This window comes from Muscardinus avellanarius (genome assembly GCF_963383645.1).
Source record: "Muscardinus avellanarius genome assembly, chromosome: 13".
Lineage (NCBI taxonomy): Eukaryota > Metazoa > Chordata > Mammalia > Rodentia > Gliridae > Muscardinus > Muscardinus avellanarius.
The window spans coordinates 98,177,771-98,202,164 of record NC_137799.1 but is presented as its reverse complement, the minus strand read 5'-3'; the positions used below and the strand labels follow the sequence as shown (position 1 = coordinate 98,202,164).

The following is a 24,394-nucleotide window of genomic DNA, read 5'->3' as shown; positions in this document are numbered from 1 at the left end:
TGCACGATCTCGGTGTGTGGTGCGGCAACTACCAGACATCAGGTTCACTAGCGTAAGCCCCAGGTTTAATAACGCGCGCGCTTACATTTTTACAGTAAAGTAACATGACGTCAACTCGCACCCTACCGTAGCTTTAAAACGCCACTCCACACAACACCTGCGAACCCACCTCCGGACCGTGGCTTGCGAGGCGAACCCAGGCCGCTCCCGGCTCCCGGCTCCACCTGCTGCCTTCGAGTGCTCCTCTGCGTGTGCTGCATCCCGCACACCCCTCGGGAGCCTGCGGGCAGAGGCGCGGCTCCTCCCCTGCGTCCACAGGAGTGGGAGTGAGCCCGGCTCTTTCCTTCCAGCACACCCCGCTCTAGCAGCCTGTGGGGCACACCCTCCCTCGGCCACAGTCAGCCTCCACCACACCCTGTCTGTCTGTCCGTCTGCCTGCTTCCCCCACGCAAGCCCCGCAAAGGTGGAGGCTTCAGGCTCCCTGTTCACCGCCGTATTTCCAGCCATTACGACAAGGGCCTGGGGCAGGAGACTGATAAAACTCTAGAAATGAACCCCCAGACTCACAACCCAACAGGCTGCCTGGCGGGACAGTGAGCTGAGGTGCCAAGCACAGGGCACGCTCGGAAGCGGCAGCGCTTCAGCATCAGCAGTGGAGAGCACCGTCCGCCAAGCTTGAGCTTGGCACAGATGAACGAGGAAGTCGGGATTCTGAGTCAAGTCCAAAAAGGAAAGCTACAGAAATGTCACTGCACACATTTCCAAACGCTGCCTTAAAACAGTATCTGTGATGTCCTCCAAGCGCTCAGTGCTATAAAATGAACAAGCACCACTTTGTAGGTGTACTTAGGATTCAGGTCAAAGGGCTCCGTTCACTGAGAATGGAGCCAGAGCTGCCGGCAATGGAGCCGGCTTCGGCCGACCTGCACAGAAAAGGGATTTACGGAAAGGCTTTGGGTGGCGGCAGATGACCAGGAATGCTGATGGATTCTGTTCTGAAACAATGGGCAGAACCCAAGACACACTGTGAAGCGGGAGGTCGAGCCATGACTGCCCCTGGAGGAGCGCTGCTGTGCAGGGTGCTGGGAGAGCGGACTCCTCCGCCGGCGGGAGGCGGGAGGGCTTCCGGGCGCTCCCCAGGTGCTCCCGTGAGGAGCACTGAGACTCCAGCCTGAGAGCGCTGGCTCGGGGCTGCTAGTTAGCACTGTGTGGGACAGCAGTTTGGTCTCTTTTACTTTTTCTTTTTTCTTTTTTGCGGTACTAGGAATTGAACCCAGGGGCATTCTACCGCCAAGCTACACCTCCAGCCTGATTTTTTACTCTTTATTTTGAAACGGTCTCGCTAAGTTGTAGACGGCCTCATTAAGTAGCTGAGGCTGGCCACACACCTGCGAGCCTCCTCTCTCAGCCTCCCGAGCACTGGGATTTGAAACACGTGCCACCACGCCTGGTACCGATTTAGATTTCTACAATAGCAAATGGTATCAGAAATGACATGCGTCAATTTATAATCACATGAAATAAAGGCACTAAACTGAAGTCTTCTAAAACCCTCTGTATTTTTATAACTGAAGTAATTTTAGGGCATCAAATGCCTATGCATGTATACACTCATCCCGAATAACAGGCGTGGGGCGGCGCTCGCCAGGGACACCCAGCGGCTCCCGTTCAGGGAGGGCCTGCGCTCTCAGCACTAAGGCCTGCTGCCACAGAACACTGGCAGCTCCTGACTTCTCACCTGCTCTCTCCTGTCTGCGGCATGGAAGGCTGACCCGGTACCTGTGAGCTTGAGCGAGACGGCCTGCCCAGCGTCTTTAGCAAGAATCCCGAGGCCCAGAAGGAAGGGCTCACCCAAGTCAAGTCCCTGTCGGCCACATCAGGGAACAACAGAATGTGAATCACGTGGCCCCAAGTGCCGCGAACCCACACCTACCTAAAAGGAAACACACCACACACAAGTAATAAGGAACAACACACATGGGCAAAAAATCACCTCATTTGATTCAACACCATTTCTAAGCGCGATCACTTAACCAGCGCCCGAGGGAGGAGACTCCCCTGGTCCAGGATCAGCTCGGCTCGCAGGGAACTCCCGCAGGCCCTGAGGACGCACCTGTGACAGCAGCCAGCGAAGAGACCCAAGAGCCCCCTGCAAACTGCAGGACAGGATACAAAGCACTTATTAACAGTAAACAGCTCTCTTAATACGCTGAGATGAGAACCCAGCCCCTCTACATTTCATAATACTTATTTTCCACTCAATTCCCAACAGCTGTGTGACATTTAAAAATAAATAGAGCCAGGCATGGTGGCGCACGCTTGTACTCCCAGCATTCGGGAGGCTGAGACAGGAGGACCGCGGTTCACAGGCAGCCTCAGGTACTCAGTGAGGCCCTGTTTCAAAATAAAGAATAAAAATAGGGCTGGGGGTGTATCAGATGTAGAATGTTCCTGGGTTCCATCCCCAGTACCAAAAAAAAAAAAAAAAAGGATGGCAAAAAAAATTTAAAAAAATTATAACAGAAAAAATCAAGTGTAAGAAAAAAGAGTAAACATTAGATCGGCATTCAACTTGTATTTTTTAATAATGCAGAACTTACTTCACATTAAATAAATCTTCATGTGGGGTAACAATAATGATAATGCAAAGAAGACATCTACTAAACAGACAGAAGTAGAAGAGACGCTCCGGAAAGGCCCTCCAGGACCTGCCCGCCGAGCCGCACTCGCCTCGGCCGCTCAGAGGCGGGCTAGATGGTAGTCCTCAGAGAAGTACACCCCCTCAGTAGCTCAAAACCATGCTGCCCCGAAAACTTCCCCGCAAGGGAACCAAACAGAATGTGGTACCCTAACCACGCAGGAGAGCCACTCCGTTAGGCCAAGGGCAGGGATGCTGAAGAGAACACGGGCTGACATCAGAGATGACGATAACGTAGAGGAAGGACTAGGCCGCTGCCAAGAACAGGGCGGTCACGTGCCCTGGGCGCAGGAATGGCCCGCCAGCGCCGTCCTCACCACGTGTTGGCGCGAGGAGGACACAGACACAGAGTCCAGTCGCTTTCCCAGGACCACAGCAGGCAGGGAGACCCACATCCCCCCACCATCAAGGTCAGTGCCTTTGTAGTAATTCAGATTTTTTTTTTGGGGGGGGGTCTGGGGATGGAACCCAGAGGCATTCGACTTCCGAGTTACACCCCTGCCCTGTGTTTGATTCTTTATTTTGAAAAATGGTCTCACTGAGTTGCAGAGGACTTCACTGAGTAGCTGAGGCTGTCCATGAACCAGTATCCTTCTGTCCCAGCCTCCCGAGTGCTGAGACGACAAGCGCCCGCCGCGCCCGGCTGAGCGGTTCAGATTTTCTCCAGCTCTTTTGGAAACACTGAATCGTGCGTGACTGAATTGCAGAAAGTAAGACCAGGACCCTGAGTGCAGGGGAGCTAGGGCTGCGGCCCTCTGCATTTTTCAGGAGCTTGTTGTGGACACTGAATGAATGGGGAGCCTCACTCCCACAGCGCGTTTAAAGTTGCCCAGAGGAAAAGTGACCCAGAAAAACTCAGACGAGTGGATGAGCGCTCGCACAGTGATCTCCCGCCGAGGCGCCAGGGAGAGCCTTGATCTTCATAAAACGTCAACCACCTCGGCGGTTCGAGCTCCCAGCTGAACAGACGCCCGTACGTCATCATGACGGGGAGACCACGGCCACTCCAGAGGCTTCCTCCACCTCTGACATGAGTGACCGCGAAGCCAACTGGGCAAGGAATAATCGATGCTAAGCGCAGGAAATTATGTTCACGGAAGTGGCCTCGCCGCCACTGCACCACTATCTACACAGGGCACCAGACACCAAATAAACCTGACCTGATGGAGACGTGCCAGAGCCAGTGGCCTGGGCTCATCAGGGTGGGAGAAGCAGCAACCCGCCCTCTAGGACCAGCGCCGGGATAGCTTCCTAAAGCACTGTCATGCATTCAGAGCTTTAAATAATTTTTCCATGCAAGGGAAAAAAGTATGAGAGCCAATATCAAGTATGAGTTTCCTTCTTTTAAAAAGCGAATGCTCTCATAGTTATTTATATTTTCAAAATATGCAAAAAAGAGAATCATTTAAATAAGAAAATATTTCAGTATCTGATTGCCTCATTCACACACACACATTCTCGATGTGAATTCTCAACAACAGGGACTATTCTTATCTACAAAGCAATGTAACTTTAATAAAATTGTTTTTGACTCTTTTTCCATACAATAAAAAACAAAAGCCAAACACTGTTGGTCCACATTATTTTTGAGAAACTCAAAGATTATTGGCCAATTCTAACATCTAAGGAAAATGCAAGTCTTGAAGCACAGAACTTCAGAACAGGAGCATCTTTAGAGACGGCGTGCGCAGCCAGACACAGGGAGACTGAGCCCAGGGGAGCAGCGCGTAACGAAGCCCAGCACCACACTCGCCGGCAAAGCGACGGCTCTCAGGAGACACGGGACAGGAAGGAAGTGGGAGAAAACGGGTCCAGGAATATATTTACTCTGTGGTTTTCTTCCTGAAATACAGAATGTGAAAGCAAGATACAATGAGCTTCCAGAACAAACGCATGGAGTTTGTAAAACATATACAAAACCACGTGCCAGCAGCTCTACCACTCCCGGGTGCCTTCCCAAAGGGACTGAAATCAGAGTACTATAGGAATCCACGCATATCCATGTTCAAGCATACGAGTCACAATAGCCGAATTATGAAATGTTCAGCCTAGGTGTCCATCAGCTGATGAACGGACTGCAGAATCATGGGGTATACTCACAGTGGAATCTATTCAGCAAAAAAAAAACCAAAATAATAATAATGTCATTTGCAGGAAAGTGGATGGAACTGGGGAGTATCAGCCAGTCACAGAAAGTGAGGGTCACAGGTGCTCTCTAATCTGTGGGAGCTAAAGCTCCAGATACTGGAGGGCGGCACCGGGAGCCGGGGAGGTGGGGAGGGCCAGGGAAGGAAGCACTCCCATGACAGGTGCGCACGTGAGGACACCCGTGCTGACCTCAGTGTCCTGATGCCGAGGGGAGGGTGGGGAGGGCCTGGGAGAAGCCCAGCAGGCACCATCACCAGGAACTGCATCCAGGGTAAAGCGTCGGCAGAGACAGAGAAGGCAGATGAGGTGAAGGACACACAGAAAGAGGGAAGAAGCCGCAACTGGCACAGGCATGCGCGGTTCAGAATGGCATGTTGGCCACCGCAGCAGCGGCTGTGTCTAGCGACCAGAGTCCAGGAACATGCCCACCCAGCCCCATTTGCACATGAACACAGAGGGAGGGATAGGACACAGGAATGTAAAACACAGCAGAGCCACCGGAGTAGAAAGAGCCTAGTGTAAGAGCCCTCTCACACAGCACAGTCCAAGGGCCTAGCTTAAGGCTCAGCACACACAGCACAGCCCTCAGCCCAGCACTGAGGTTTGCTTTCACCGTTCCACTCTTCTGAGAGCTGGTGCTCACTCCTGAGGGACAAGTGTTAAAGCTGCCGGTCTGTTTCCAATGCGAGGCGGCCTACTACCCAGAGTGCCGCGCTTGCATTTATCTTCCCTGAGGTGGTGATGACGTAGTCGTGCCGTGGCTTTCCTGATCTCAGTGAGCGGAAAGGAGACACACGGTCTGATGCCGGGAAGCAGTCGATCACTGGCAGGGCGGCTGAGGGCAGGAACCAGGACCTGCCGCCCGACAGCATGCACCTCTGCCCGCAGAGCGGCAGCAGCTTCACTGGACCCCAGGCCGCCCCTCTGGCAGGCCGCTGGGGAAGGGACCTGAGCTTTCCAGGGCCCGACACGGACAGGCAGCCGGAGGCTGAGCCGTGGCCCTCGCTTCAAGGCAGACACTCCTGGGGCCCCAGGGACTGTGTGCAGAAGAGGGACAGGAATCGCCCACTGAGCAGGCCAGCACGCGGGGAAAGGGACTCCCCAAGGCAGAGGTTCAGGAAGTTCAAAGGCACAAGCAACATGAAGAAAGCCACACCAAAAAGACCAGTGAGAAAGGAAGCTTGCGAGCAGTTACAGAGAGAGCCGCTAGAGATCAGAGAAGGGGGCGGCAGCCAAGTTCTTAGAAGGAACATGTGCAGCCACGAAGACAGTGGAAGAACATCTTTCCAGTGCTCAGCAGAAAGCCCTGCATGCCCAGCGGGAGGGTTTCCAAGTAAGATGGAGGACTGTGACTTTTTAAACAAACAACAACCTGCACTACACTAACCTGCACTACAGAAAAGTAACCGAGGGGAGTATGGGTCTACACACAGACACACCAGAGCCAGACGGAGCCAGAGGCAGCTACGCAGGGCAGGACGTCGATCTCTCTTGAGAATAAGTCCCTGAGGCCGGGCGTGGTGGCGCACGCCTGTAAGCCCCACGCTTGGAGGCTGAGACAGGAAGATCGCACAGGTTCGAAGCCAGCCTCAGCAACTGAGTGAGGCTCTCAGCAACTTAGTGAGACCCTGTTTCCAAATAAAATATAAAATAGGGCTGGGAGTATTGCCTGGAGGTAGAAAGCCCCTGGGCTCCACCCCAGTATTACCAAAAAAAAAAAAAAAAAGACTAAGTGACTAAAGAGAGCACTGCAGCGCAGAGTGCACGTACAACGCGCGTGGCTCAACAGCAACAGCAACAGCGAGAGCAGAGGACACGGAGGCGCTCACCGCGACGTCCTCAGAGGAAACGGCGGGCCACTGACAGCAGGCCGTCACAGCGGAAGGTGCACAGTACACACCCTAAACGATAAAGTAACAAAGAGTATCTAAACCAAAATAGCACACAGCCACAAGAAACACCTGATTAACCCAAATGATGACAAGACGGGGAACAAAAATAGATGGAACAGAAAAGAAGTAAGAAAACAGAAGACATAAAAACAGTATAGTAATTGCATTAAACTGAAATAACTTGGATATCTCAATTAAGAGGTAAGAGCTGAGTGTGCTGGTGACACCTGCAATCCTAGTGCTTGGGAGGCTGACACAGGAGGATCAAAGGCTCAAGGCTGATTTCAGAAACCTTGTAAGAGCTTCAGCAACTGAGCAAGACCCTGTTTCAAACTAAAATAAGTAAGAGCATCAGGCTGGGGACATAGCTCTGAGGCAGAATGCCCCTGGGTTCAATCCCCAGCACCACCAAGGGGGAGGCAGAGATCGTGAAATAAGATGAAAAGAAGAGCGAACAGCATGCCAGCTAACATATGGACTGTTAAGAGCAAGAGGAGAGAAGTCATCCGTGAACTGGAGAAGGACACAGGACATATCAAGCAGTGCTAGTCTAGAAACAGAATGCATACATAAACACCAGACACAGAAGACTTCAAAGCACAGGATATTCTAGGGAGGGAGAGACGGATGGATGGATGGCTATTTTTTAAATTTATTTTTATTGGTGCATTGTAATCATACATCACATTGGAACACAAGACTTGAGAGGATATACAAGCTCACATCATCCAATTAGCCCTCATCAAGTCCCCATCCCATTCCCTCCCCCTCCCTCGATCCCATGCTTGTTTGGTGATTAACTTTGATACATTTGTTTATGTACCTCCTGCTTTTTAAAGAGGCTCCATCCTCCCCTATTCCATACCCTCTGATTGGTCACCTTAATTGCTTCACTATAGAGCCCTTTCTATAGCTCGACCTCTTCCTGTTGCCCCTTTCCTCCTAGTTATTGCTGATTAGGGGAAGCATCTGGTTTTAATTTTCTGCGATATTTCTCTGTGCATACCGCGTTGCAAATACCGATCCCACTCTTGACGGCCCCAGTTGTGGCCTGGCTACCCGGTAGACTGATCCAGATCTCGCTGGCTCAAGCAGCGACCTTGCCTCATGGGAGGCCCGGTTCTGGCCTCGCTGGCCCTAGCATCGGCCTAACCCCTTGGCAGGCTCCGATCCAGGCCTCGGAGGCCTCAGTAGCGGCCTTGCTTCATGGAAGGCTCCGATGCCGCTGGCCCTGGCACTGGCCTAACCCCTCGGCAGGCTCCTAACGCAGCCTCCGAGACCCCGGCACCGGCCCTGCCTCGCGGCAGGCTCCGATCCCAGCCTCGCTGGCCCTGCCTTGCGGCAGGCTCCGATCCTGGCCTCAGACGCCTCAATAGCAGCCTTGCCTCACGAAAGGCTCCAATGCCGGCCTTGCTGGCCCCAGCACTGGCCTAACCCCTCGGCAGGCTCCGATCCCGGCCTCAGAGGCCTCAATAGCGGCTTTGCCTCACAGAAGGCTCCGATGCCAGCCTTGCTGGCCCCAGCACCAGCCTAACCCCTCAGCAGGCTCCGATCCCGATCTCGGAGGCCTCAATAACGGCCTTGCCTCACGGAAAGCTCTGATCCCGGCCTCGCTGGCCCCGGCACCGGCCTAACCCCTCGGCAGGCTCCGATCCTGGCCCCAGAGGCTCCAGCACCGGTCTTGCCTCACGGCAGGCTCCGATCCCAGCCTCGCTGGCCCCAGTACCGGCCTAACCCCTCGGCAGGCTCTGATCCCGGCCTCAGAGGCCTCAATACCGGCCTTGCCTCACGGAAGGCTCTGATGCCGGCCATTGGCCACAGCACCGGCCTAGCCCCTCGGCAGGCTCCGATCCCGGCCTCGGAGGTCCCTGCACCGGCCTTGCCTCACAGCAGGCTCTGATCCCAGCTTTGCTGTGTCCGTCGCCGGCCTCACTCCTCGGCAGGCTCTAATCCGAGCACCCTCTTCACCCAACTATTTGTCCCATGTTCTCGAGGTTGCGTGGTGGTAGGTAGCATTCCGCCTCTGGGGTCATTACTTCAAAGGTTCCAGGTGTAATGCATCAGATCTCTGCCTCCCCTGAGTACTGGCCACTGCCATTGCCACTGCCTCCACCATTTCAAATCTTTCCCAAGTTCTTTTTCCACTCTGAATGTTGTCCAGTCTTCCTAAGCATGCGCGATGGTAGCATTCAACCTTTGGTGTAATTTCTCCAAAAAAAAAAAATAATAATAAGGTTGGTAGGCTCCGATTTCTGCTTCTCCTGAATACAAGTCTCCACCACCAACACGGAGACCGCTTTCAGCACCGCCTTTCTCCTTGGTCTCCGCTAAAGTCTCTCTCCTTACAGGTGATGTCCAAGATTCTTAACAATGTAGAGAAGCAGTCCTACTTAGCAGGGAATTTTTCCAATAATTCCAGTTCATTTGGATAAGTTTTGTCTGCATCTCCAGTATCCTGGCATCTGCCACCTCCTTGACCCCTCTCCGATATTTTCCTTTTTTCTTTTTCTTTTCCTTTTTTACAGGGTCCTTCCGGGTGGAGAGGGGTTCGCCTAGGGGTGCCCCGCCAGCACCTGCCCACCCGCCCAGTGTCGGGGCCAGAGGCCCGGACCACAGGTCCTTCCAGGTGGAGAGGAGGTCGCCTAGGGGCACCCTGCCAGCACCTGCCCTCCCGCCCAGGGGTCCTTCCGGGTGGAGAGGGGGGTCGCCTAGGGGCGCCCCTGGATGGCTATTGTTAAGTGATATAGAGATCAATTCATCTAGAGACACCACACTGTTTATGCGCCTAATGACAAAATCCCAAACTGTACGAGGCACTCCCAGACTGCAGGAGAAGCCGCCACGTTCATGCTGACAGCTGGGGCTCACATCCCTGTTTCTCAACCTGCGAGAGAACACATAGAAAAGCCACTATCAACCAGCTTAATCTGCACTTACAAAACATTCTGCAAAACAACGGCAGAACGTGAAAAGCTTGCGGAGGAAAGTGAGGCGCTAATAAAACAAGAGTCCAGTCAGCCTAGACGGTCAGCAAGGCGAGCTGTCAGGGCTCCACCGGAGACCGAATGTGACGCAAAGTCCCAGCAGGCTTCGTGGAAAACGGCACGCTGAGTTAAAATTCATATGAAAACGCAAAGGACCAGGCCAGACAGAACAACCTGAACAAGGGAGCCGGGAACTAATGCTACCTGACTTCAGATTTATTAAAATGCTACCGTAGTCAACGCGAAGCGTCCAGATGCACCCACACATTCAAGAACGTGCTTTGCAACAAAATGGAAGGACTTAAAAAAAAAGAAAACTTTCAGAAAGTGATGCTGGAACAAACAGTGTCTACATGCAAAAGAACTTCGATCCATACCTGATAGCACACACTAAAATGGATCACAGAGCTGACGCAACAAAACCGACCAAAGCGCTAAGACAGGAGAAGACAGCTGTGGCCTGAGGGACTTCTGAGACATGACACTGGAGGTGCTGTGACGACTGGCGCGCTGGACTCTGTTAGAATCAACATCCTCTGCTCTCTGGGAGACACCGTAAGAGAATGACTCGTCAAGTCACTGGTGTGAGGGCTTGTGCCCTCGACACTCGATACTAATAAAACTCTCTATGAGAACTCAAAAATAAAACACCCCACTAAAAAACAGGTAGATATCTGAACAGACAAGTCACCAAAGAAGAAATACAACTGGCAAGCTGAGGAAGCCCAGGATCGGCACTGACTCCAGGGAAACGCACACTGCAGGACAAGGGGCCGGCCCTCCCGAGCGGGCTCTGTAGGTGCTCGCGATGCCCAGCCGGCCCTCCTGAGCGGGCTGAGGGTGTGTAGCACTGGGCTCTCGCGATGCCCAGCCCACCCACAGCAAAGCAGTCTCACGGCTCAGCAGATGAAACCACCTCAGGCCTAGGCGTTCATCAACTCGACTGAAAGCAGACAGCCACACAAAGGCTTGCCCAAAATGTCCCCGCTCTCCCCCTAAAGCAGGGTCCCCGCGCGCAGCGCAGCTCCAGGGGGCGCTGGACTCGGTTCCTCCTCCTCCTCCGTCACCCACCCAGGCCCCTCGCGGCCTCCCCGCCACACACTCACTCTTCCCGGTCTGTGGGGCCGCCCTGCCCCCACCGAGGCTGAGCGGATGCGGTGGTGAACTGCCCAGTGCGGCGTGGGTCCCTCCCCAGGGGCAGGCGGCACGCGGCCAGTCCGCCCTCCCTCCAGAGCACTCCTGCGATGCTGCCGCAGACACCAGCATCTTCTCCCAAGCAGGCTGAGGTCCTCGCACCTGGCTGAGCTGACCCCCTGTGGTCTGACATTTTTGTTTTAGCATTCAGCCAAGCTGGCTGCGCTCCAGCCACCCAGTCCGATCAGCACTCTGCGGCCGCGGCCAGCCCTGCACGTGGCCAGTGCTGTCTCGCATCCTTACAGGGCCTGCTCTACTGTTCCGCATCTGAAGCGCGGCTCGGCAGGTGTGTCGTGGATCACAAAGGCCGTCAGGAGGCCCCTTCTCGGGCCCTTCGCGCCCTCCCGCATCTCCCTGGCACTTTCGGGCTCTCTGGGGGCCTTCTGGACAACACTGGGCTGTGTGGCTTTGAGTTGGACTTCTACCTACCGGCAGCGTCCAAGGCCAAGTGGTGGGAGGAGGGAGAAAAGCTGGCACTGGACCGCCGGCCTCCGAGACCACAGCCCTCCAGGCCCCGGCCCCGGCCCACACTGCTGCCGGCGGGGAAGCCGCCCGGGCTTCCTTGAGCCTGAACTAGAAGGCTCCCCGGTGTTCCGTCCGTGCCACAGTCCACCACTGGGTTTCAGGACACCATTATATCAGGCCAGTGTGTACCAGGGGAGAACAAATCCCATAGTTTTATTTTCAACCCCAAATGCTCTCTCAAACATGACCTTTATACAGCCATCTACTTCATTAACACTGCACTTAGAGACTGAACATTCACCTTTAACTAAACGTGTTCTAAACAGTATTGTGTGTGCGCGTGTGTATGGCTACCAGAGACTAAACCCAGGGCATTGTACCTCAGAGCTACACCCGGCCCTTTTTATTCTGAAACGGGGTCTAGATTGCCGAGGGTCTCAACAGGTCGTCAGGGCTGGACTCTGTCCCCATGGGCTCTTCGCACTCAGGACCACGCTGCGGGCCTCAGAGTGGCTGAAAGAGTCCTCTGTGACCTGAGGTCTGCGCCACGCCCACTGTTTCTCTGACCTCAACACCTGTCGGGCTCCCTCCAGCTCCTGCTCCCTGCCAGGGCGGCTGTGTCGGGCAAGTGAGTGTTCCAAGCATACCCCAAGCCGCCGCCCTTGGCAGCGGGTCGCCTTTGTGCAATGCTCAGTACCTAGCCCTCCTGAGCAGGGCTGGCCCTGACCTTGGTCCAAGCAGCACCCGCCCTCCCCAGCCCTTCTCCCCTAGGACTCACCTCTGCAAGGGCTACTCACAGGTGCCTGGGGGCAGGATCTGGCCCGCAGGCGCGTGGCTGCAGCCCAGCGCCCACAGCAGAGCGGGACCCAGCAAACGCATCGATATTCTGAACGCCGGGTGCGAGTGAGTGGAGCAGCAGGAGAAACGGAGGTCAGAGGTGGCCGAGTCCACCCTGCAGGCTGGGCCAGCCAAGATCTGACCTCTTCCTTCCCGACACCTGACACAACCTCCCGAGCCCTAACTCACACCTCCTGGTTTTAAACCGTCCTATTTCTGTTTCTTATACTAGGGCAGCTAAGATACTTGTACAAACAGACGCAGTGGCGCACGCTTGTAATCCCAGTACTTGGAGGCTGAGACAGGAAGAGCACAGGTTTGAAGATAGCCTCAGCAACACAGCAGGGCTGTTGGGAATCCAGTGAGACCATTTCAAAATAACAAGGCTGGGGTGTAGCTCAGAGGTAGAATGCCTGAATTCAACTGTCCGGGGGTGGGGTGGGGGGGGATATGGATGTGTGGGTCGCAGGCGTGCCTCCTTGGGACTGGCCGACAGAGCGGCCTGCACAGAGTGCGAAGCCAGCAGACAACTCTAAACCTCGGGGAGCAGTGGCTGGATTACATTTAATGTATAAAGAAATGGGACCTTGCAGTGCGCCCTGCGGTGTGCGTGTTGAGGCACGTGGTACACAGGAGACCGCAGGAAGGCCAGGAGCCCGTGTCGAGCGCGGCGCATCACATTGCTGAGGGCCGTGGCGCTCCTGAGCTGCTTCAGAAACCGGCTTTTCCCTTGTTAACGCTTTGCTTCTTCCTGAAACAGTATGACCTTATTCATCAGATCTGGCACCGAGAGAACGACGTGTCACTGCTGAGAATACTCACAAGGTGAGCTCAGACTCCACTCTGATGTAAACTCTGGGAATTTCAGCAACGGTTATAAACACTGCTCTCCACAATGACTGCGTTCAGAACGACACATACTCACAGGGCTCAAGACAGAGCTCCTTGAAAGATGCCAGGAGATGCCTAACTGCCCACACCGCCTCCAGCGGAGGACAGTGACGCCACAGCCCTCACCCTCGGCAGGACGTGGCGGACGTGGAGGAGGCTCTTCTTCTGGTTCCCTGGAACTGAGTGCGCTAATGTTCTTTTTCCTCCCTCCTACCCCACCCCCCTCAGCTTGCTAAGAGTACGCTAAATGTATACCTAGTTACTGACCACCTCGATCAGGCGCCCAATGCTTCCATCATCCGGCGGGGCCTGAGGTCAAGTGTCACGGAGTGAAACCCCACCTGTGCCAACGCAGGGCGCAGCCCATGGATTCTCAGCCAGAACTTTTCCCTAACCCTGATGACGACAAGGAAATGCTGCTGAAACCTGAGCGTGAGCACTCAGGAAGGTAACGTGCTGGAGCGGGGAGGCACGCCGACCAGTGGACACGGACTTCAGTCTTCACCCAACTGCACTTGCAGTGGCCATCTGGCACTCAACAACATCCTGATAAAAGTCAAGTGGAAAATTATAATTTAAGTTACATGATAGCAGTGTACGTTATCAAGTTCTTATGATCATTACTCTTTCTTCAAAACAACTTGTAAAACTAAACTTTATTAAATTTATAAAATATAACTCAGCCCGGTCTGTGCTCAAGCTGAAGGAAACAGAAGCACCAGATGCTTGTCTTTTTTTTTTTTTTTTTCGGTACTGGGGATGGAACCCAGGGGCATTCTGCCTTTGAGCTCCACCCCTGCCCTATTTTTTTTTTCTTTATTTTGAAACAGGGCCTCACTGAGCTGCACAGAGCCTCACTAAGCAGTGGCTGAGGCTGGCCGCAAACCGCAGTCTCCTATCTCAGCCTCCTGAGTGGTGGGATAAGCGTGCCCACCGCGCCCGGCTCGAAACGCTGGTCTCTGGCCAGCAGTGTCCCTGTGGACACCACTGTGAACACACTGTGACGGCCACAAGCAGAATGCGGCTTCTCCTGACCTCACCGGTAACAGTAAACCCACATGGAGTGTGGCGTCCCCAGCTCGCTTCCAAACGCTGCTCGGAGACCTGTGATAGCTCGGAGCATCACTCTTTCAGATGTATACCTGTTTTATAGACTAGATGCAGTTCATGTGTTTTACTCAGATATTTCCTTCCAAAATTTTTCAAGAGAAAAATGGAGCATTTATTTGTCCACCGTGACCTCCCCACCTAAACTGACCACGCTTGGACTGTCCACCATTTGGTTGTGGACAACTGTTCTTGTCTGAAAAGGGGCAGGATCAGAGAAAAAGCAGCTCAGCCAGGTCAGCCGCCAGGCCACGCCCTCTCACGAGGCCACGCCCTCCAGGAGGCCACGCCCACACGTGCAGAAGGGATCCCAGGCAAAGCAAGCAGCTTCCTTCAACCAAGAGAGGAGAGAAGGAGGGGGAAATTGTCATCCAGCTCTCTACTTTGCTATGGTAACAGAAATATGCAGAGCCCAAAGCAGGACATGTCAGAAGTCATCTCAGCATAAAAGTTCACCAATTCAGAAGCAGAATTCTAGGAATGGAAAGAGAGATGGCAGAAATGTCTATGAGAAGAAAAATCTGTGAATAGAGCAGAAGAAAACTTTCGTACATAAAAAGTTCAGACGAGCTTCTCTAAGTAATGCAGACAAAAATCTTTAAAGCAAACTGCTTTGCTCTTAAAAAAAAAAAAAAAAGTTTTTCCCCAGGGTACCTTAAGAGGCATAATACTAATGTAAAAGTGAAAGCAAAGACCTGTGTGTATCTTTAATTACCTAATGTAAAGGGAAGGTCTCATGGAGACTCAGATTCTCTTTCAATCAAAAAGAAAGACTTCGCTGCCTAACATTCTGAGACAAGCTTGAGAGCTTCACGGTAGACCAGGAGCAGCTCTTCTTCAGACTCAGTTAAGAAAACTGCAAAGGGAACAGAACCACCCCGTACGCAGATGGGAAACTAAGGCAGGCTCTTCTTCCTGGATCCCCAGACAAGGGCCCTGCTCAACTCAGTTACACTGGCAGATAATTCTGATTCCTGGACTCATCAGGCACAGAAGAGACGCTAAAGCTTCGGCCCTCGTTTCTGCACCACACAACCATTCTACCTATTGGTGGTTTTAATATGAGACGTCCCATCTTCAAGATATCACAAATGTCCAAATCACCAAACCCTTCTTTCCACACTCCCGATCTCTGCCACCAACTCCCTCCATCCAAAATCCTAAGAAGGAATGGTGCGGCTTCCTAGGAGCGCTGTAACAGATTACCCCAGCATGGCTGCGAACGCTTCCACGCTCTCACTGTGGAGGTGAGCCCTGGAACCAAAATCTCTAAAGGGTGGCTCGTCCTCGAGGGCTCTGTGGCTCTCCAGCTGCTGGGGGCTGCCAGCACCTCTGGTGATCCTCAGCTTGTGATGCCCTGACCTTCATATAATGCAGAATGACCTCCTCCCGAGACCCTTTAATTACAACCGGATGAGCCTTTGTCCAAATAAGGTCACATCTACATGTTGTAGGCTGACAGGCCTTGGGGCAAGGTCCGCATCCAACCCACGCCACTACCCCTCTATTTACTAGGATCATTTATATACCAATTACAAATACTTCCCCTGGGGCGGTGCTGGAGACCAAGGCCAGGGCCACTTGCACGTCCGGCAAGGGGCTTCCACCGTGCTGGTCCCTGTCCCAGGAAGTACTTATTTTGCAAAATAATTTCATAAACAAGTAATGTCACAGCCGGGCGTGATAGTGCACACTTGTAATCCCCGCGCTTGGGAGGCTGAGACAGGAGGATCACGCAGGATCGAAGCCAGCCTCAGCTACTGAGTGAGGCTCTCAGCAACTTAGACCCTGTTTCCAAATAAAATATAAAATAGGTCTGGGAGTATAGCCTGGAAGTAGAAAGCCTCCAGGTTCCACCCCCAGTACCACCAAAAAAATAAAATAAAATAAATGATACAAAAAAACAAGTAATGTCACATTTCACACGCTGGTTATCTGCTGATGCCTTCTGAGTGGACCCGTTCTCACAAATCCTTCTCCAGAGTTCTCATGCGTCCTTGTGCAGGAGCCAGGCCCGGTAGAGCAAACAGATATCGACACGTTAGCCCTGCAGGGACGCGTTTCTGTGCACTGCGGGAATACAACGGCCTCCCGCACCGGGCTGGGCGCCTCTCATCTCACCTCGGTTTGCTCCACTCTGCCTGTGCAGCCGTATGAGGACCAACATTTCATAACAAGGTTAAACGCACAATCTTAATCTGCTCATATACAAATGTCTGCCATGCTGCACACCGTCTCTAATGTTTATATTGCTAGTAATGTCATTTATACACTATTAAGTTGACACTTAGGTGTAAAAGTTACAAAGAGGGTTACTATGAGGTACAAGTTCCAAAATAAAGTCTATTATTTGAAAGGATGACACTGTAACATGAAAATATCTCCAGATTCTCTCAACCAAAATAGCAAACATTTCAGAATTATGGGCTGCACGACTCATCACCAGTGTTGGAAGGTGCTCTTAGCTGACTCTGCCAACAGGAGCAGCTCGCCTGCCTTCTCCGGACGGGTGAACCAAGACCTGTTCAGCCACAGATTCAGGCTGCCCACCAGCCCCAACCTTGCCCCACAGTGCAGAAAGGAGAGCCTGGAAGCTGCTCCTTGGATCTATATGTCCCCCAAAGCCCATGTGCTGATGCCTGGCGCTGGCGCGGTGCTGCTGAGTGGAGGGAGGAACCAAAGGAGGCGGGGCACGTGCTGGGTGGCCCCGGGACTCCGCCCCTTCCTCTCTCGTTGCCCTGGCCACCAGGAGGTGAAGCTTCCTCCACCATGTACCCTGTCCTAAGGTACTATCTCGCCAGAGGCCCAAAGGCCATGAAGCCAAACACCTCGGCAGCTGTGAGCAAAAGACCTTCCATCCTCGTACGTTATTCATTTCAGCCATGCCGTCACAGTGGCACAAGCTGGCTAACGCAGAGACCAGCTGCCTCCTCGCTCAGGGTCTGACTGCGGCACAGCTCTCGGCGCGGGTGTACATTCACATGCAGGCACCCCAGTGCCTTTCAGAAAAGATATCCAAACAGTGATCCGTGAGGACTGCACACTAGTTTAAGACTTAACACACAAAAACACAGGAAATGGCGCAAAGAGAGTACCAGCCAGCATAACTACATCTTCCCCATCCATAGACGCTCAGAAAGCACAGGAAGAAGCTTAGTTAGATGAGGACTTGGCCAGGGAAGCACACCAGGCATCAGCTCTCCGCCAATCCACTGCCTCCCCGGCATTTGCCTTCCAGCCGCATCCGAGAGCACATCAGGAGTGCCGAGAGGGCAAGCAGCTCATACCTCCACCAGGAATAATTGCCAGCTTTGTTTCAACCAGGCCCATCTTTGCAGAGGAAGCTGAAAAGAAAAAGCAGAATTAAGTAGCGTGCACATCATCACACCGAAAAATAACCACCTGAGTTACGTGTCAAATAAAGCAACTAAAAACTTCTCCTTACTAATTAAATTGGTGCCTATTTCTTTAAAGCCATCTCAAAAGATATTTAGTTAGAGAAATAAGTAGACACTTGAAGAGACATATAAGGAAGACTGAGCATCTTCTAGTAAACCTGCTCGAAGGCAGGGCCGTAGAGCGGCACGGGACGCCGGCCATGCCCTCTGAGGGCCCGGGTCTCAGAGCCATCCCGGGCCAGGCCAGGGATCCTGTGAGGACGGACGCGTCAATAGTCCCCAGACCGGGCCACTCAGCATCTTCTCTCAGACATGGCAAGTTCTCAAGACCACGTCTCTGGACAAACTGCTTTACTGTCCTGACAGTTGGACCGTGCTCCCCTTTCCTCCTCACAGCTGGACCGTGCTCCCCTTTCCCTGTGTTTCCAGGGAACTTTACAATGTCTTAATCACCCCCTTATCTGCATATCCAAGGTACTTTGACTACTTCCCAAGGGGTCGCTCCCAGAACCTGCATACTTTCAGAATAGACTGCATGTACCTGAGCTTATCGATTTAAAACCTAATTTGATTCCACCTCCGGGAAAGCAACACTAGCAGCTGATTTCAGCCTAAGAAAGCAGGGCCTAAGACTCGGGAGAATGAAGCAGACGCACATCTGGACGGGTGAGTACAAATCCCAAGATGTGGTCACATAAAATCAGTAAAGGTGAATTCGCTGTTTAACGTGCAGCCGCACCGGAGGCAACCGTGGGAGCCAGGGAAGGCACGGCCTCTCTGCTTCTGATGGGCCCGTGCGCAGTCCCAAGCCCAAGGACACAGCAGTGCTGATGGACACGGGAGGTGCCATCGCGCCTGCTCAGGCGGGCACAGGAGCGTGGGCTGTCATCCCAGTGGCGGCTCTGGCCTCTAGCTCCTCCTGTAGACAGAGTGTCGTGCTCCCAGGGCTGCTGGAGGACTGTGGGAGGAAATGCACTGGGCGCTGCGTATCCGTAGGCAGCACAAGGGTTCTCATGATTTTCGTGACATGTTGGACACGAGAGTGGAAGGAAGAGAGCAAAGCGGGAAGAGCTAAGTTCTTACCACTGCAGCTCAGATTCCGCTCAGCTGGCCTAAGCACATCCGCAGCTGCCTTCACACCGCCAGGCGCCTGCCCTTAGGGAAGGCCACTAGCCCACAATGGGCAAGACCTAACTCAGCTCTGCCTGACCCTAGGCCCTGGCATCTCCTCCTACTGCTGCGGCCCTGAGCAAGAGACACCCGTTTTCAGCCTCTATGCACCCCAGGGAGCCCCACAGGCGACTCTGAGATCCCAGGACAGAGTGAAAGGCTGGGAGTACCCGAAGGGCAACGAGGCGCCTCCCTTCCCCGCGCTCACCTGCCACTCGAATGTCGCAGGCCAGCGCCAGCTCCAGACCGCCTCCCAGGGCCAGCCCATCGATGGCCGCGATCGTCGGCACCGGAAGATTAGCTGAAACAGAGAGAGTGGATGCGTCTTCAAGTGTGCCATTATCCCACCAGGGCTCCCGGGCTCTTCCCTGACAGTGCATTCCCAGTGGGATGTCACAGAGGCTGGGGAACCCTGTAACATTTGTCAAAACACACATTTCCTCCCTCATTCTTCAACAGGGTATGCCATCATACACCGTGTGCACCGTGGGTATGCAGGAGTTTGCTTCAAACCTTCCTATCTTAACTGAGTTTTCTCGTGAACATGTTTGTGAACTGACAGAAGCCCAGGTCTAGGACTTCGAACCTTTGGGCCTGAAGTCTTTCCCAGGATGTTTGGTCCTACTGAGCTCAAGCCGAAATGACACATGCAACTGGGAAATTCACACCACTTATGGCCACGTGCATGCTCGGGAGGACAATCGCGTTCACAGCAGCTCATCTGCCTAAAAAGGACTGGTCCCGCTCAAATGGGCTTTACTACCGCCATCCACTGGGGAAGGGCTCTGGCAAGGGCAGCAGGAAAACCTCGGGACCGGAGAAAGACGTTACAATATTCAAACTTCATTTCTACAGCTTGTTCGGAAAGCGGCCTGTGCTTACTGTGTGAAGCAGAGTATCTTCTGTTACCTTGAGTTTTGACTGTGGGAATGTGAGCCAGAATGACTAACCTTAGCACAGCAACACAACCTGGATTTCTAGGGCTCCCTCCCTGGTAGCCCAGTGAGACACACACACACACACACACACACACACACACACACACCCTACTCTCCCCTAAAAGCCTCTCTTCCAGCAGCATTCTGATAGATGAAATTCCCCAAACAAGACTCATTCTTTGACCTTCACTAAAGACACAGATGTGCGGGCTGGATGTTGCTCAGTGGGACAGCACTTGTGTGGCGTGCACGAGGCCCCTGCTCAATCCCCAGTACTGCAAAAGAAACAAACAAAACCACAGAATTTGCGTCCACTGAATCCTGCCCCTGGCACATGAGGCTGAAGGGACGGAAGGAGGGAGGTGCAGAGTGCTGATGGCGGCATGGATGGCTCACGCGTCTCGCTGCCTAGAGCTGGGTGAGCACTTGGAGGACAGGACAAGCTCAGAGAAAGGCAGGCTTCCCAGCATGCTTTGTGGGAGTAAAACAGACTGGTCAGTCCCGTGGTCAGGAAGAGTCTACTGTGCAAATCGCATCCAGTACCTTTACCAGAGAGAACCCTGAGAAGACTCCCTCGGGGGGGGGGGGGCAGTTCATCTGGGTGGTCCCCAGGTCATCGTGAGCGCCTCCAGGTGGAACAGAACAGCACGGGGCTGCTCCAGCCCTTCTGCCTGCACGAGAGTCTGGCGACAGGGACTATCGAATGCCCTGCACCGGCTCCCTCTCCAATCTCGTCTCTCCTGGCAAAACCCTTCCCGAGCCGCCTGTGGTCCCGGAGTGCCTCCCCCTGAACCAGTGGGCTTCGGGGAGCAGTAAAGCCTGTCCTTACCACCCACACCTGTCACCTTAGGGGACAGGTGTTAGGGACTGTACCAAGGGGTTCTATGTACCTCTGATCTAAACCCCCAGCCCTACTTTTTTTTTTTTTTTTTGCGGTATTGTGGATGGAACCCAAGGGCATTCTACCTCCAAGGTACACATACCTCAGCCCTATATTTTATTCTTTATTTTGAAACAGGGTCTCACTGAGTTGCAAAGGGCTTCACTAAGTAGCTGAGGCTAGCCTCGAACCACGATCCTCCGGTCTCAGCCTCCCAAATGCTGGGATTACAAGAGTGCGCCACCGCGCCCGGCTCCTACTTCATTTTTTTTTATTCTAAAACAGGCTCAGGTAAGTTGCTGAGGGCCCTGCGACCTGCGATCCTCCTGTCTAGGTCTCCCAAGTAGAGACTCCAGGCATGTGCCACCATACCGGGCCCTTTCAATACCTTCAGAAGCTGATTCTTCAACAAAGAGAAATAACAAATGTGAGTTTCAATAGTAGGGGATTCCAGGAGAGGGTCCAATCTCAAGACAAGAGGAAAGAATTGATTTTGCACCAACGGGATTCCTAACAAATTTGACTGTGCACACGGGTGCCTACCACGCGCCTTTACTGTGCTACATGCCAGGCACCGGTGGAGAGCAGAATCCAGGTGTGGTCTGACAAGAGCGAGGAGATAGATGGTAGAGAGGGCCAGAAGGCAGATCTGGCTCCACAGGAGGAGCCTGTGTTCAACCAGTGCACCCCAATAAACTTACTCCTAGCCAAGTCAGAGAAGTCCGCATTTTAAAATATACGAATAGAACTTTTCTACAACAACAAAATAAACTTCAAGTTATGGTAGTATCTTTAGGAGAATGCTAAGCTGAGCAGACCCATGACATCTGAGAGTACCATCACATTCTCAGATATGATGTAACTACACGCTTGAGACAGACGTAGCAAAGACCCTGGAGATTTCAAACCTTAGCACTTTCCTGTACAAAGACAGCTTGGCAGCTGGGCGTGGTGGCGCACGCTTGGAATTCCCGCGCATGGGAGGCTGAGACAGGAGAATCGCACAGGTTCGAAGCCGGCCTCGGCTACTTAGGGAGGCTCTCAGCAACTTAGTGAGACCCTGTTTCCAAATAAAATAGAAAATAGGTCTGGGAGTGTAGCCCAGAGGTAGAAAATCCCCTGGGTTCTATCCCCAGTACCACAAAAAAATAAAGAAATAAATAGCTGGGCGTGGTGGCGCACGCTTGTAATCCCCGCACCTGGGAGGCTGAGACAGGAGGATCGCACAGGTTCGAAGCCAGCCTCAGCTACTTAGTGAGACCCTGTTTCTAAATAAAGTATAAAACAGGTCTGGGAGTACAGCCTGGAGGTAGAAAAGCCCCTGGTTCCACTCTCAGACCACAAAAAAAAAAAAAAAAAAAAAGAGAGAGAGAGACATAGCTTGGCCAAGGCATACAAAGAGTTTGATCCTAGAAAAAAACAAAAGCAAACCTCTCCAGAGGGCCAGCAGCTAAAAGCCAGGCTTGCCTGTGCGCCTCTTACACTGCGCTAGTTTTCTTAAGGTAGTAATGACCTATCCATGCTACTTGAGCCTTTCAAATTCTGAAGTTCAAGTGCGTAAGGAGTAAAATGGAAAGCCCTGGGAGGCTGAGGGGTGGGAAGGCAGGGGTTCATTCCACTTCTCATGCAGAATGTTCGCACTCCATTCTGCAAAAATATTGGCTTTCTATCTATCTTACAGACATAGCTTTTTCTGCCCCCAAAATACACATATACAGTAGATTTTTAATCACATAAAGGAAAGCCAACCAGAGAATTTGAAACTTTCAAAAATAAATGATTTATTTTTATAAAATCTTATAACAAAATTCTAAGAAAAGCAATGTTTGCTAAGTAGAGGAATGTTAACATAATTACCTATACTAAATTTAGCTTTGCATTTAGAAAGTTAAACGAAAGCTTGGGCGTTTTTCTTTCATCAGAGAGAAAAAAAAAAGGAAGCTGGAAATCCCTGGCACTTCAAAGGACTGATTACCGTGAAAGATCACTTAGAAAAGCAACATCCCCCTCAAATGGAAAGTGCAGACTACACTGAGGAGAGGGAGGGAGGAGGCCACAGGCCACGCGAAGCCCTGCAGGACGGGAAACTGAGGCGCCCAGACCAGCACGCCCAGCCTGCTGTCTGCTGCTTCAACACCAGCAGTCCCTGCCTTCTCCCAGATGCCCTGCACCTGATGAGGGAAGGGCTCGTGACAGTGACTAGCGCTTAAGAAATCTACGGGTGTCTATGTACGCAGCAGCTCACAACCAGCAACATTGGGTTTTTATTTTTTTCCTTTTTAAAAGCAAAAGAAATAATTTTTGTTCTGTGGTTTGGAAGTTACAATTTAAGATCAGACTTTTTAAGAAGGCAGGAACAGCAAAGTACTGAATTTAGTGACTCTAAGTGAAGCAGAGGACCTCTTTCCAATCTACCTGACTAAACCAGGGCAGCGTGCAGGAAGTCCAGTGGCCTTGGGTTCCTCATTGAAACAGTGGGGCACAGGGAATCCACCAAGGCCAAGCGCACGGTCCACTCTCCTCTCAGACCTGAGGCCCGGCAAAGGGAAGGGGGCCCAGTGGCAGGACAGCCCGAAGCGCCTGTACCTGCCACTGCTGAATGCAAATCGCCATGGCAACAGGCTGAGGCCTTGACTGCCGAGGCGGGAAGGCTGGCCCCGCACACCCCAGGGTGCCTGGCCACCAGGTCTCGGAGGGGCAGTGCAGCCCAGGGCCCGCCCTAGTGCCAGGACACCCGCCGGCTGAGCCGCCTTCCCGGGAAGGCTTCCTCCTCTGAAGCCACAGATGCCTGCTAGGACTGTTCGACTTTCCCCTTCTCTGTTGTGTTTTATGTCTTAAGAAATTCTTCCAAGTCTGTTTTCTCTGAGCTTACTGTGGGCAGGCCTTCCTCAGCCCCCCAATGGACGGGTCTGTTTGGGGGACTCCATGTTCCTCCCTGTCAGCCACCCTGTCTCTCCCAAAGCAAACACTAGGCCACGGTAATTTCTCTATCATGAAGGTGGTCTTCGGGTGCTGCCACGCAAGCCCCTCGCTGCCTCTTCATCAGTGTGTGGCTATTTGGGGGCCTCTTCTTGTTCAAGCCCCTCCTAAACGACGCTGAGCGTGTCAGCACAGCTGCACGCACTCTGTACTGCGTCGAGATGCTGACCTTCCCGTTCAAGACGTCTCCATCTCGTTATTTAAGTGTCTTGCGCTGTTTCCAAGTATGCTGTGTATGTTTCTAGATTCATTTTACTTCCGGCCGTCACTGGCATCCTTCTTTGCCATCTTTTATCTGTGGCTCATTGTTAATAGGGTCTCATATCCAGCCTCTGTGACACCTCCATTCTCGTCGTGCACTGATCCTCTCGGCCTTTGGGTTTAGGGGTTTACTTGGGTATTCTGTTTCTGCAGTGCTAGGGTTTGAGCCCAGAGTCCTGTGAATGCCAGGCGCAGGCCTGCACCCCGGCCGCCCGCCCTTCTCACACTGCATTTGAGAGGGGCTAAACTGCCTGGCTGGCTGGGAGCTGTGGCGAGAGGCTGTGCTCTTCGGTGCGCACCTCAGAGCTCCTGCATGGAGACGCTCTCGCTGCCTGGGGAGGTGGGCTGTCCGTTCTTCCCTCTTTACTGACTGCATTTCTTCCTACCTTTCTACATAGGACAGGATGTCAGAACAGTACTGGACAGGGATGGTGACATGGTTTTCTTGTGTCGCTACTACAATCTTAGGAGATGGATTCTAACCTTTTTCTATTAAAAAGTGGATACCTGCTTCCGCTCCAGCAGCCACTGACAGCGGCAGCGCCTCACCAA

The 24,394-nt window shown here is 52.9% G+C and overlaps 1 protein-coding gene across 3 annotated transcripts in view; it reads right to left on the bottom strand.

The window, feature by feature from the left end:
- The window catches only part of AUH (AU RNA binding methylglutaconyl-CoA hydratase), a gene marked incomplete at both ends in the record, with an annotated part of 89,037 nt that overhangs the window by 42,873 nt on the left and 21,770 nt on the right, over positions 1 to 24,394 (bottom strand). For all 3 annotated transcript variants that reach the window (XM_080708769.1, XM_080708770.1, XM_080708771.1), the window contains 2 exons: positions 17,504 to 17,560; positions 18,993 to 19,085. In XM_080708769.1, coding sequence (XP_080564895.1) covers positions 17,504 to 17,560; positions 18,993 to 19,085 — 150 coding nt within the window. The remainder of the gene's footprint in view (positions 1 to 17,503; positions 17,561 to 18,992; positions 19,086 to 24,394) is intronic.